This window comes from Morus notabilis, unplaced genomic scaffold (assembly GCF_000414095.1).
Source record: "Morus notabilis unplaced genomic scaffold, ASM41409v2 Scaffold1094, whole genome shotgun sequence".
NCBI classification, from domain to species: Eukaryota; Viridiplantae; Streptophyta; class Magnoliopsida; order Rosales; family Moraceae; genus Morus; species Morus notabilis.
In genome coordinates, this window is record NW_010365163.1 from 242,103 (window position 1) to 255,547 (window position 13,445).

A 13,445-nucleotide genomic window follows, 5' to 3' on the forward strand; every position below is an offset into this window, starting at 1 on the left:
GGGGAGAGGGGAGGGAGAAGGAGGAAGAGAGAGAGAGAGAGAGAGAGAGAGAGAATACACCCACCATTACTTTTATGGTGTGGGGGGAATGGGAAATGCCACAAACTTGGAGAGTAGTAGATGGCACTCACAGCACCAAGTGAACTATCTCCACCAATATCACAAGATTTGTTATATTCATTGTACATTTGGGTTTTCTTTCCATGCATGATTATAATGTAGCTTTGGTTTGTAGAAATTTTGTAGTTGTGAACGTTATTTTCATTTCGGGCGATACATTTTTGGCCTATCTTTGTGCCATCACCATCGATATCACTGCCCCTGCAACTCCTGTTGTCCTTAATGGAAAACCACAACGACACATGATTCTAGACTTTCTACCACTCGGTTTATTTCTTGAGTTATTTCAATTCAAATAAACCCATCCCCATGTTAAAGAAACGATAGAAGATAAGAAAGGAAAAATGACCAAAGAAAAAAAAAACGACAATGCATGTACAATACACAACCATTTCTTTCTTATGCAACTAGCTTGAGGGCACGTCCCGTTATGAATTTTTTTTTTTTTTTCACTTTGCAAATTGTATTTTGTTCATATTATTTAAAATTATTAAATAAGTAATATTTCAATACAAATATGCTTTTTAATTGTTTCTTAAAAAAGAAATTAATAAATATGCGAACAATTTAACTTATTTTTTTTTATGTTAAATTAAAATACGACATGTTAACGACGATGTTCTTTAAAGAATGCCAACAATGGTTTAACAATGATAAAAATAAATAAATATAGCCAATTGATAATTATTTTTCAAACTAAAAAATAATATTCATAAAATTTTTTCCAATAACGGTGTAAAATTATTAAAAAGTTTTAAATTTTATGGTCCGTTCACTTCGCTAATTCGAGTTGAGATGTGATTTTATGTGAGAACTTTTTACTGCAGCAAAAAGTTAGATGTGATTATTTATGAGAACTTTTTACTGTATCAAAACTCAAATTCTAAACTCAAATCGGTGAAGTGAACGAGGCCTTAATCTAAATAAAATTATAATTCGATGAAAATCAACAATTTTATGTTATGCATAATGATGGTTGAAAGAAAAAAGTTGAAAAAATATATATATCTTCTGTATTATAAGTATAGATACATAATAAGAGTATAGATATTCATGGGTGACAATATTTATGCAAGTAAAAAAAAAAGAACAATATTTATAATACAATTAAAGAAAATGAAAAGAAAAAAAAAGCAGAAAATGACAATTTTAAAAAAATGCTTGAAAGAAAGCAAGAAAAGCAAAAAAAAAAAAAAAAAAAAGGTGTTTAAAGAGAAAATTAATGGAAAAAAAATATTTTAATGGGAAACAATGAAAAATACATGATTTAAAAAAGAAGAAAAATAACAATATTTAAATTACAATTAAAGAAAATGGAAATGAAAAAAAAAACTGAAAAAAGACAATTAAAAAAAAAGCTTCAAACAAGTAAGCAAAGTAAAAAAAAAAAAAAAAAAAAAAAAAAAAAAAAAAAAAAAAAAAGAAAGAAAGAAAAAGAAACTTGCAAGCAAGCTTCAAAATTCATAAATGCTCATTCAATTACAACGGCGAAAATTTTCCGAATTACTAGTTATGTCTATTCTCATTTATCAGTCATTTTTACAACAAAGATCAGGCGGGCAGATCAAGAATTCTGACATTCTGTCTTTTTTTTTTCTTTTTTTTTTTCCCTTCTTTTTTCATGAATGAATATTCACAATCGAGCAAGAAAAAAAAAATATACGCCCTGTTGGTTGGGCTTCTAGTTGTTTCCCCCACGAACCCATCGAGCTGAACCCGACTTTGCCACACCAGAATAGTAATCGCCCACATTTGCCACAAAAAGCGGATCCCTATCTTCGGCTTCAAACTCGTTATTCCAACTACTGTTACAGCCATTGGCATTTTCCTGGTCAATATGCTCCAGTTCTTTTGTTAGATCCTCCATCGTCTTTTTCAAACTAGCTTTGCTCATCTGCCCGGTTTCACCAGTTGAAATACCAACCATTGTGATTTTTGGAAGAAACGGATTCGGCTGCACGTTTTGCTTTGTGCATTCCTCAGACGAGGCTTCTTTTCGGTGCTTTTGTTTTGATCCCTGAAGATTAAGCCAATCTCCGAAAGGAAGCCGCAAATCGGGTCTGGTTCTTCGGTTGGTTTGAGTATCATCTTTAAATTCAAGCTTTGAAGTGCTACTAGGGTCCGGAAAATCTTTGGAATTGTGTTCCATTTCAGAGTTGGCTAAGCACGCCATTGATGTGGCTCTCAGAAAAGAAGCGGCACTCCTGCAGTAGAAAATGCGACTCATTTTATGTGTATCCCACACACTATTATCATGCTATTCAATCGGTTTTAAACAAGTGAACTTTATATCTGGAAAGGGAAACGTCACGCAGATGCATCATAGTAAATTGAGAAAATAAATGTATGGGATGAACTATGAAGTGTATACCTTTTCTCAAAAGAGTCAACCAAATAAGGGAATTTTGGTTGAATGCCTGTTGCTTTCCGCAACCACCTATTGCCCAGGAGTACTCTATCAACGGTGTAAAGGAGCTGCATTTCAGCAGCCTTAGAAATGACACTCAAGGGTATTCCTGGATTCCCCATCTCATCCATCACTTCTTGAACCTGTCCAAAATATTATGTTGCGGTTACCAAAATATATATATATATATATATATATGTATTATATAAAGAGAATGTGTTCCAACAAGATTTCGCCAGATCTTTTTTAAAACTATTATATGCTTGATCATTTACTTCCACAATGGACAAAATATAAGTTTCACTTATTGGAAGCATATCATGGAATATACATAACCCAGCATCATGCTACACGCTTGTGAAATTTACACATCTTAATGAAAAGCTTGACTGCTGCTGCTTTTTTCAAGTTAGTTCCCAGGTATAGAAACCTAAATCTTCGAATCCTTGGGCCTTGGCCTAATACTGGCTGGCTTCCACAATTTTGATGGGTTCCAAGGGCAAACAATAGACCACTGATTTTCTTACCTCTGGAGGCTCCCATAAGTTATCTCCCATCTCTTCAATCACTTCTGCTGCCAAGTTATCATCAATCACGTCTCGACGGCGCTGCATGTGCCGAGTTTGAATTAAAGCATGGAAATGCTGATCAACAGATTCTTCAAGAATGTTATCAAGCATGCCTTTATCAAAGAAGTAGGGAGTATACCTGATGAAATAAACAGCAACCAATAAAGCATCAGATATTCTGAACTAAGTTCAAATTATTTGGTTTTGATGATTGGGAAGAAATTCAAAGTGGAGAACTTTAAGCCTATTCAGCAAGCAAGTAAAGAAATTTCCACAAGATGTTAAAAAAAAAATAATAATAAATGGCCTTGATGACAAATAATGAAACAAAAATGAAATTCTAGAATTCATATTTAATGCACAAACTCAAAAGCAGCAGCGAGAACCCACCATTTGATCCCATCTGTAGTTGCTATTGCAATATCCAAGTTTTGAGCACTAAAAACTGGAACCCCTTCAACCCTTTTGCATCCAAAATTCTGAGGCATTGTCTTAAGAAGCTTGTTCGCTTCCTTGATCTGCAGGGGCAGCATAGTTTCAGGACAAGTGTGGTATCAAAAAAACCACTATATAGTCTTTTTCCTACCTGTTTCTCATTTGGAACAAACTGGAATAAGTGAGGTTTTTCCTGCATAACACAACAGGAAAAAAGTTTTAAAAACAATGCAAAGAAAATAACATACGAGCAAACACAAAGCACGGGTACAAAGAACACAATATGAATGATACATAACTCCAAAGTACAGAATATCCCGGATAACATAGCATCATATTTCCAAATACCAAAAACATGTTATCACTGAAGTAGCAACAAATTATTTCTAGAAATTTGGAAAGTTACACAAACATGTCTTTACCTATTAACAAGTTGCCATCCAAACGTAAAAGACTAATATGATTTAAGATCAGTTTCTCATAAGAAATGTTACAATACCATACGCAACACCGGCATTGTCGAACGAATTAAAGCACATAAATGAAGTTAGAAAATAAAGAAGGATAAAAGCATATTTGAAATTAGTAATCAAAAAATTGTACATATCCAAAACATGCAGAATTGTCCATACGAAACAATAAAAGCAGTACCTTGAAATGCTCATACGCTAGATCAAGGCGACAAGCACCCACCACTCCACTTGGAATATTCAGCCGTTTGACATATGAAACTAAGAACACAAGTTGCAATTTACAACTAACGCAATGTATAAAAAGGGGGAAGAAAAAGAGAAGAAAGAACAGAACAGAAATAGGAGCTAGTTAAGTTTGTTACTTAAAATTCAAACAAATATAAGAACAGACTTGCCACTACTCTCATCACCATAGAATAACTGAGTCACTTTCTTTTAAAAAAAAAAATTAAATTACCTATGAAAATAGAGAGAGTTGTGTTGTGTTTAAAAAACGTAAGAGTGATCGACTGACCATCAATCAATCGCTAAGCGGCAGGGGAAGCCTTCCCAGAAATTATCCTCCATAGAATAATTGAGTCACCCTTTTCTTTTAATTAAGTTACGTATAAAAATAGAGAGAGCTGTGTTGTCTTTAAAAACGTAATAATTAAAGGCATAAGTTTTAGGATTTGTAACCAAACTTCCTATATTATCTTTACAAAAAAAAAAAAAAAAATGAACCGGACATACCTGCATCACCTAAATCCAGAAAAAACCGGAACACAGGACCCTTTCTCTCACTCCTAGAAATTGTTGCAAACATCTTCTTGAGCCACTCAGGTGTTCTACAAGTTGAATTAAAAGAAGAATCAGTCAAAAACCCCATAATCAGCTAAAACAATATCAGCATCCTCAGTTCGTTTTCAGTTATTACTTTCCAGTTTTACAAGCTCGAAACACGCAACTTCTATAAATTGCACATCAACCCAAAAACCAGCATCCTAAATAAATTTATCCAATTGAAACAAAAAGCCAAAAAAAAAAAAGGTGAAATTTTTGCCCATGTGAACTTAGAAAATCTTTGGACTTTAAGCATACAAAATCACAAGGAGGTACAAAAAGAAAATAAATAAATAAGAAGAAGAAGAAGAGAAGAATGAACCTCTGGGAAATAAAAGGAATATCGAAGTGAGTGGAAACGGCCATGAGACCAGTGCCGGAGAGGTCACACATACTGAAGACCTGGCCCACAAAAGCGGGCCCACCGCCTTTAAGATTGGAGTTGAGCCCCGCAATCCTGACCGCCGACGGGAACGCCGAGCTGGATTCCGGCGCCGGCGAAACTCCTCGGGCGGCCGATTTGGACGAAACCGAGTCGGGTTGGGACGATTCGAAGGCGAGCGGTTTGGGCGAGTCGGGGATTAGGAGAGGGAAGCAAAGCCGAGAAGGGGATGAGGAGGAGGAGGAGGAGGAGGAGGAGGAGGAGGGCGTCGTTTTGGGGTTGAAAAGGGAGAGGAGATTGGAGGTGGTGGAGTGAAGGATGTGAGAGATGGGTAGTCTCCTTTGGCGGGTTGTTTCGTTTGAGGACGCCATAGACGATAAGAGACGGAGCTTCTTCTTGTTGTTCTTCTACTGGTTTTTGTTCAAGTGAATCGTGAGACGGACGACGAGTGTTTGCATTGGAAGACGAAGAAGGGGAAAGAAAGATATTAGGGAGAAAAATAAAAATAGAGGAAAAAATTTGGGATAATAAAACGAAAATGAAAAAAAAAAAGGTACAATAAAATAAAGATGATGAATTTATGGATTTCTTTTTTTTTTTTCTGATTTTGTGATCAATTCTCGTTTTATGCCTTTTTGTGATTGTTGTCGTTTTTATTTTATTATACTTCTTAAAGCCACCGTAATGTCTCCATTTGATGTCGTTTTTAAGTGTCAGTCTGCTTTAGTTCATTTAATTGTCGTTATTTAGTAGTGTCGACTGTGCTTCTTAGCTGTTAATTTCATGATTGATCGATTTTCATGTCGTTTTGCTATTTCGCATCGTTTATCGTTTTGGCTGTGGAAAAAACATAAATAGAGCACGGATGATTTATCAACAATTCTAAATACACACAAAAAAGAGAAAATTTTTCAAAAAAACAAAAAACAAAAAACAAAAAATTCTAAATATACGTTTCCTCGAAAAAAAAAAGTCCGAACGATTCCCATTTATTTAAATATCCATTACGTAAGGGATGGAAAAAAATATTCATAAAATTATGATATTAAATTTAATTAATTTAATCCTTTTTCTCTCTTGTTTTTAGATTTGTGTTAAACGAAAAAAAGAAGAAGGTATTTACTCAAAAAAAAAAAAAAAAAGAAGTAGAAAGAAAGTTTTCTTTATAATTTATTCATTTATATTGTTTAGATCATTATCAATACTGAACGGGCTTTAGGCTTTTAGCTTGTTTGATCCATCACCAACGATTCAATTTTGGGAATATCAATAAAAGAAATATAAAACTAATAAACCTAATAAATGAAAATCTCAACGCCAAAGAAAACCCAATAAGACGCTTTCTCTAATCTCTCTCTTAAAAGGAACTCAGTCTCTCTCTCTCTCTCTCTCTCTCTCTCTCTCTCTTCAAGTCTCAAAGTTGCGACACCCATTGTACGGACGAAGCTACCTCCGAATCAGATCGGAAGCTCATTTTTTTTCCATCTCCAGGTAATACATGCGCCAACAATTTCACATATGCTTTTTCCACTTCTCCTTCTCCGAATTGGGTATTTGTAGTCCTTTGGATTACGAATAATATCTTCACAAGCCGCGCGCGCGCGCAATAGAGAATTGGCGGATTCTTTATTGCTTTCCATTTTAATTATTGGGTTTGGGTTTTAATTCAATTTCCTTTTTCATGCTTATATTTTGAGGCGATTTAAATAGGTCTGAAGTATGTTTTGCGTAATTCGACTGATTTTTAAGTTTTTAGAGCTTTGCTACTCAAATTTGGGGATGCTTAGGTCTATTCGCTATTAGTATCTAAACGGGTTCTTGTTTTTTTGTTTATAAATTTCAGGAGAATTTCCCAATTGTTGTTTTGATTGGTCTTTCAGTAGCTTATAGTAGTTTTGCAGATTGATACTTGATTGAGGCTGATGTGATTTTAATTTTGTATTTCAATTTGGCAATTTTGATGTCCAAAGAAGCTTCAAACTATTTAGTTTCCCTTGTCAGGTGTTAATTTAGGATCAAGCTTTTATTTTTATTTATTTATTTATTTTTTATTTTTATATGATGCATCGATAGGGTATTAAGGAAAGGTACATATGCGTTTGAATCTACGACTGCCCTTTTTTGGTAGTCTATTATCCTGTTATTGTTGTTGTTGTTGGGTTGGTTTATTATGCACGAGTATGGGATTCTTTAGATTGCTGCAGCAGTCCATTGACCGACCTTTTTCTTTTCAGAGTCACTTCTGCCTGCATAGTATTTGTATACGAACCGTTTTGGGCAGAAGGTATCGATGGCTGCTTCCGAGGAGAATAGTGCTTTGTTCCCAATATTTATCTTGACAATAATGGCCTTGCCGTTAGTGCCTTATACAATATTAAAGTTGTGCCGTGCTGCCTCAAAGAAAACAAAGACTATCCACTGCCAGTGCTCCGAATGCTCTCATTCAGGGAAGTATCGCAAATCCATATTTAAGCGGGTGAGTTTTTTTTTTTTTTTTTTTTTTTTTTTTTTTTTTTTCAGTTGTTTTATTCATCTGACTGTGGTTTGTCTGATTTCATCTTGTAGATCTCGAACTTCTCAACGTATAGTAACTTGACACTAGTCCTTCTCTGGGTTGTTATGATTGTGCTGGTTTATTACATTAAAAATATGAGCCGTGAGGTAAACATTTTAACTAAGCCTCAACTACGATGGAAAAACTAATGATACGATCCTGTCATTTTTGTGTTACTTTCCGGTACATAAAACACTCATGTTAGTTTATAATGGTTAATGGAACTTCATATTAGGTTCACTGTCTTACCCAGAACTTTTGACTGCTGTGTAGCCTTTTGATCGGAAAAAAATTGTAATTTTTTTTTATCCATTCAATTTCTCAGATTCAAATTTTTGAGCCATTCAGTATTCTTGGATTGGAATCTGGAGCTTCGGAATCAGAAATAAAGAAGGCATATAGAAGACTCTCTATTCAATACCATCCTGATAAAAATCCAGATCCAGGTATAAGGTGTTTTAGTGTTTTAGTTTGTGCATGCTTTGATATATTGCATTCTATGTATCGCTAATGGTCTTTTTCTTTGTCTTTTTTTTTTTTTTTTTTCCAGAGGCACACAAATATTTTGTGGAGTACATATCTAAAGCTTATCAAGCTTTGACTGATCCAATTTCTCGTGAGAACTTTCAAAAATATGGTCATCCTGATGGTAGGCAGGTAATGCAAATTTTACTTATCTGAGAGAATTGGAACTTGTTCTTGATGGTTCCCCAAGGCTGATAGTATGAACATATAGAATCAACAATGTTATTGCAAACTAAGATGAACCATTTTCATAACAGGGTTTTCAAATGGGCATTGCTCTCCCTCAATTCCTTCTAGATATTGATGGGGCATCGGGTGGAATTCTTTTACTCTGGATTGTTGGTATTTGTATTCTCTTGCCTTTGGTGATAGCTGTTGTATATCTTTCGCGGTCAGCAAAATATACTGGCAATTACGTGATGCATCAAACACTATCCAATTACTATCACTTAATGAAACCTTCGTTGGCTCCAAGGTATGTAGTTTCTTTGAAGATTTGTTTTATCATTTAGAACAAAGCTCTGGTATAATTATTATCTAATCTTTTGAGGTAATTTGATCTTTCAGCAAAGTTATGGACGTCTTCATAAAGGCTGCTGAATACAGGGAACTTCCTATTCGTAGAACTGATGAGGAGCCCCTCCAGAAGCTTTTTATGCTAGTACGTAGTGAGCTGAATCTGGACCTTAAGAACATCAAGCAAGAGCAGGCAAAGTTTTGGAAGCAGCATCCAGGCCTTGTTAAGGTAATTCATCCTCTGCGATTGGATCAAGGAAAATAGCTAATGAATATTGTACCGACTGATTGTTATCTTCTGCTTTTGCTTATTCAGACGGAATTGTTGATACAAGCTCAATTAACTCGTGAGTCAGCATCACTATCTCCTTCTTTGCATGCTGATTTCAGACGTGTTCTAGAACTTGCACCTCGCCTCCTTGAAGAATTAATGACGGTGATTTTGATAATTCTTATCTTGCATTCTTCTAGTAGATTTTTAGCATTGTTGCTGCTATGTTGGATAATAGCGTGAAGTCTTGTAATGAAGGTGAATTTGTCAATCCTTCGTGTCTAAACTTAAGTTTTTGACAATATACTTGGAAAGCAAGTTGTGGAAGTTTGTGGGGCCTGCTTCTTTGGAAATTGTTCCATAAACTTCAAGCTCTAATTCATACTGGCATGCAATTCATCTGCCTCGTGCTTCTTAAATGTTACTGGTGGACTTCTAAACAATTTTCTGTATATCCGCTTTTCTAGATGCAGTCTAAATATATTACCGAAGATCCTTAGGCAACTCTCATGTCATTTGACGTCTTTATATATGTGTGTGTGTATATATATATATATATGTATGTATATTTGTTTATTTTTTTGTGGGCATTTTTAGTTGTCAGGTTTCAGTCAATTCTCTTCTCTCTCTCTCGGCTGCTCTTTTACTTCTCATGAAGTGGTTTGGCCATTTGCTATCATGATTTGTGTATCTAATTGTCATCCTCTCGTGTGATTTACCTGTAACTTGTGCAGATGGCAGTCATACCACGAACCGCTCAGGGGCATGGATGGCTGAGGCCTGCAGTCGGGGTGGTTGAGCTTTCTCAGTGTATCATTCAGGTTATGCATTTTAAAGACATTGCTAAGGCGTTTTTGTTATTTTAATTTTCTGGTTTGTAGTCTTAAGAAAAAATTGAATGTATTGAGATCGTTATGCATAAAAAAATTGATACTTTTGAATGGTAAAAACTACGTTCAGACATTGGATGGTATTTTTGGAACTTTTTTGTTATATGTCATTTTATTTTTGCTTCTTTTACTAACTTTTGAGTTGTGTTCCGTACTAATGTTATTATGCAGGCTGTTCCTCTGGGTGCAAAGAAAGCTACAGGAGGATCCAGTGAAGGCATTGCACCTTTCCTGCAGCTGCCACATTTTAGTGAGGCTGTTGTGAAGAAAATATCTCGCAAGGTAACTCAACACAGCATTGTTTTTGGTATCATTTTTTGCTAGATTGCACTGCTTGTCGCCAATATGTTTCCTCCGAAGGTTTTAACTAGAAAATGCTTTAGTTAAGAACCTCCGTGTACCTTGTTTCTTTTTTGTTTAGCCATTCATTATCCTGGATCTACTTTATTTGGGTGATTTTTTTTTAATATACTCTGGAAACTTAATGTGGAAAGGTAATCTCATTCTGTCCGACTGCATATTCCCTTTGTGCTCTTCTTTTGCGTATTGTTTTGCCTATTTTCTTTGTAGAACTCAATTTAGAATCATTACCCATTTTACACTGGCACAACTTTATAAGATTCTTTTTCTTGGTGCTGAAAATAATTCTGCAAAATACAAACATGTTGAAAACGTGAAATTGTTGCCTTTATTTTAGGACGCAATTCTACTGACCTCAGCTACCAAAATTGTGAATGCATAGCAATTATTTGCATAGCCCTGATAATTGGTTGTCCTATTTTCTTTTAGTTTTCTACTTCACACCATCCTATTTATCTTCTTTTGATCTTTGCCTAAATCTTTTTTCATATCTATGTCTGTAGAAGGTGAGAACATTCCAAGATCTTCAGGATATGACCTCAGAAGATCGTGCTGAGCTGCTCAGTCAAACTGCTAGTTTCTCATCTGCTGAAGTACAGGATGTTGAAATGGTTCTGGAAATGATGCCCTCATTAACAATTGAGGTGAACTGTGAGACGGAAGGTGAGGAGGGTATACAAGAAGGCGACATCGTCACGCTCCAAGCTTGGGTATCGCTTAAACGCGGTAATGGCCTGATTGGTGCCCTCCCGCATGCCCCTTACTTCCCATTTCACAAGGAGGAAAATTTCTGGTTTTTTCTAGCCGACACCGTCTCTAATAATGTGTGGTTTTCCCAGAAGGTTAGTTTCATGGACGAAGCTGCTGCCATTACAGGCGCTTCGAAGGCGATTGAGGAGACAATGGAGGGTTCAGGAGCAAGTGTGAGGGAGACTAGTGCTGCAGTCAAGGAAGCAGTTGAGAAGGTGAAGAGTGGCTATAGACTGTTAATGGGCAAGTTCCAAGCCCCAGTAGAAGGCAATTACAACTTGACTTGTTACTGCTTGTGTGATTCTTGGATCGGCTGTGATAGAAAGACACCCTTGAAGGTAAAGATTTTGAAGCGTACCCGGGCTGGCACTCGGAGTGGTCTTGTGGCAGAAGAAGGACCAATCACAGAGGACGGGGTTGAAGAGGAAGAAGAGGATGAAGAGGAGGAATATGATGATTACGAGAGTGAGTACAGTGAAGACGAGGCAGATGAACAACAGGATACAAAAAAGAAGGGCCCTGCTGCCAATGGCACTGCCGATAAACGAGCGTCAAGCTCAGAGAGTTCAGGCTCAGACGAGGAGTGAAAAACAAAACTGTCATATGACACAATAACCCTCTTTTTGTTTGTTCATTTATCCTTATTTGGTGAAAAGAACTTGACGACCACCATAGCGATACTTAGTTTTGTTTTGTTTTTGTTTTTTTTGCCAATCTTTTTTCTTTTCCTTTTAATCAGTAGACCTTGAAAGTTCAGAAATCCACTTTAAATTATTACTAGACACATCTCTCTCTCTCTCTCTCTCTCTCTCTCTCTCTCTCTCTCATGACAAAAGGATGCCACGATTCAACGTAATGAACTAAGCGTAAAGCAGGCTAGTAAAAGAAAGCAACTTTTGTTTCAAGCGAAAAAATGAAAAAGAAAGCGACTTTCGAGAAATTACATGCCCATGTAATCTTTTCCCACATATCTTTTACGGCCAAAAATATGATATATCATTATGTTCATATATTGTCGTCGATACAATTTAATCTCTTCAAATACACCCGGGGCTGGTAAAGCAGCCCCTTCTCTCTCTCTCTCTCTCTCTCTAACTGGAATCTTGAATCTAATTCTTTTGTCACTTGTCAATGAAAGGTGAATCCTTGTTTCCTTCAACACCTTCCACTCTTAAGCACCAAATCGCTGCCATGTGATATGAGACTAGGGTTTGTACACTGCACTGTAATAGATCTGGTTAGTATCGAATGAATTTTTTTAGGTTCAACTCTGACTTTCATCTGTACTCATTTCAGCTTCCTCAAACACGTCATTAGACTCCGGGTCTACTTCCTCGGATTCAGCATCAGAGCCATTTGGACTTGATTCGGCTATGTCTAACGGTTCATCTGAACCATGTTCTGATTCCTCATCCTTGCTCACTCCTCGGTCAGTGTCACCATCGTATTTGGCAAGATCTTTTGCTCGAATCCTGATACGCTTTCCTCGAATATATCGGTATTCCCATTTTGGCAGTGGATATTTCCTCTTCAATTTTTTGTGTTTGTCCAGCATGCCTAGCTCCAGGAAGACTTTTCCAACCATTGTAACAATTGAAACATTCGGCCGAATGCCAAGCTCTTCCATGTCGGCAAATATCTACAGAGAAAAAGAATTTGAGAAGTCAAATCTCCTAGATAGATGGAATCTCACATAACGTATCCAATGTTGTTTCGCGGTTTTATCGTCGACAGATGCTATCCTAACCCCATGACATTAGCTGATTGATGATCTTAATCTAGCACAATGAAGAAACAATGGACATGGAATTACAATACCTCAAACATCTGGTCATGCATGCGTCTGTGATAGTAAATAGAAATCATTTTGTTGAAGAAATTTCGAGGTGTGCTTTCCAAGTTCTCTGAAAATAATTTTGTCCAAAGCTCTTCAGCTTCTTCAAGTCTCCCATCTTCTGCTAAAGCATTCAAGAGTATGAAATAGGTCCCCATTGTTTTGCCTTGACCTTTGCTTAACATCCACTTTGTCACCTAAAACTCCACATTTGAATGCTTCAATAGATTGGGAAGACTTAAAATGGATAAATGAAATTGGGACTCTAATTAACTAACTTACTTGAATTATCCTCTTCCATTCTTTTTGCTCCTCCAAGGTTTTTATTGCCTTCTTCACTGTAATTAAAGGGAATTCTAGTTCCCATGCAATTAAAGAATCAAGAGCTCCATAAACTTCCTCTTTGACATTTGACAATTCCTTAATCTATGAAAATGGCCAGACAAAAGTATCGATTTAAATAATTCATAATTTAACATGGTCGACAAAGAAAAACAGAAAATAACAAGAAGGGGGGGGGGGGGGGGGGGGGGGGAG

The 13,445-nt window shown here is 36.2% G+C and overlaps 3 protein-coding genes across 5 annotated transcripts in view; 1 reads left to right on the forward strand and 2 right to left on the reverse strand.

Annotated features, from left to right (window-relative positions):
* Window positions 1–1,599: 1,599 nt before the first annotated feature.
* Window positions 1,600–5,724, reverse strand: LOC21397368. The gene is made up of 8 exons (XM_010107429.2): window positions 5,149–5,724; window positions 4,737–4,831; window positions 4,183–4,262; window positions 3,683–3,724; window positions 3,487–3,614; window positions 3,055–3,235; window positions 2,492–2,670; window positions 1,600–2,324 (listed from the first exon to the last, which is right to left on the reverse strand). Exons 1-8 carry the CDS (start codon window positions 5,577–5,579, stop codon window positions 1,802–1,804), a joined length of 1,659 nt encoding a protein of 552 aa, XP_010105731.1. The 5' UTR covers window positions 5,580–5,724; the 3' UTR covers window positions 1,600–1,801.
* An 861-nt stretch (window positions 5,725–6,585) lies between these two features.
* LOC21397369 (dnaJ protein ERDJ2A) lies at window positions 6,586–11,827 on the forward strand. The gene is made up of 11 exons (XM_010107430.2): window positions 6,586–6,699; window positions 7,443–7,684; window positions 7,774–7,869; window positions 8,088–8,208; window positions 8,313–8,419; window positions 8,545–8,762; window positions 8,855–9,032; window positions 9,120–9,239; window positions 9,809–9,895; window positions 10,136–10,246; window positions 10,828–11,827. The coding sequence occupies exons 2-11, from the start codon at window positions 7,499–7,501 to the stop codon at window positions 11,659–11,661; spliced, it is 2,058 nt and encodes a 685-aa protein (XP_010105732.1). The 5' UTR covers window positions 6,586–6,699; window positions 7,443–7,498; the 3' UTR covers window positions 11,662–11,827.
* Window positions 11,828–12,042: 215 nt separating this feature from the next.
* The window catches only part of LOC21397370 (pentatricopeptide repeat-containing protein At4g21190), a 2,570-nt gene continuing 1,167 nt past the window's right edge, over window positions 12,043–13,445 (reverse strand). For all 3 annotated transcript variants that reach the window (XM_010107431.2, XM_024171797.1, XM_024171798.1), the window contains exons 4-6: window positions 13,191–13,334; window positions 12,893–13,105; window positions 12,043–12,713 (exon numbers count right to left, since the gene is read on the reverse strand). In XM_010107431.2, the coding sequence (XP_010105733.1) occupies window positions 12,339–12,713; window positions 12,893–13,105; window positions 13,191–13,334 (732 nt within the window). In that variant the 3' untranslated portion in view covers window positions 12,043–12,338. The remainder of the gene's footprint in view (window positions 12,714–12,892; window positions 13,106–13,190; window positions 13,335–13,445) is intronic.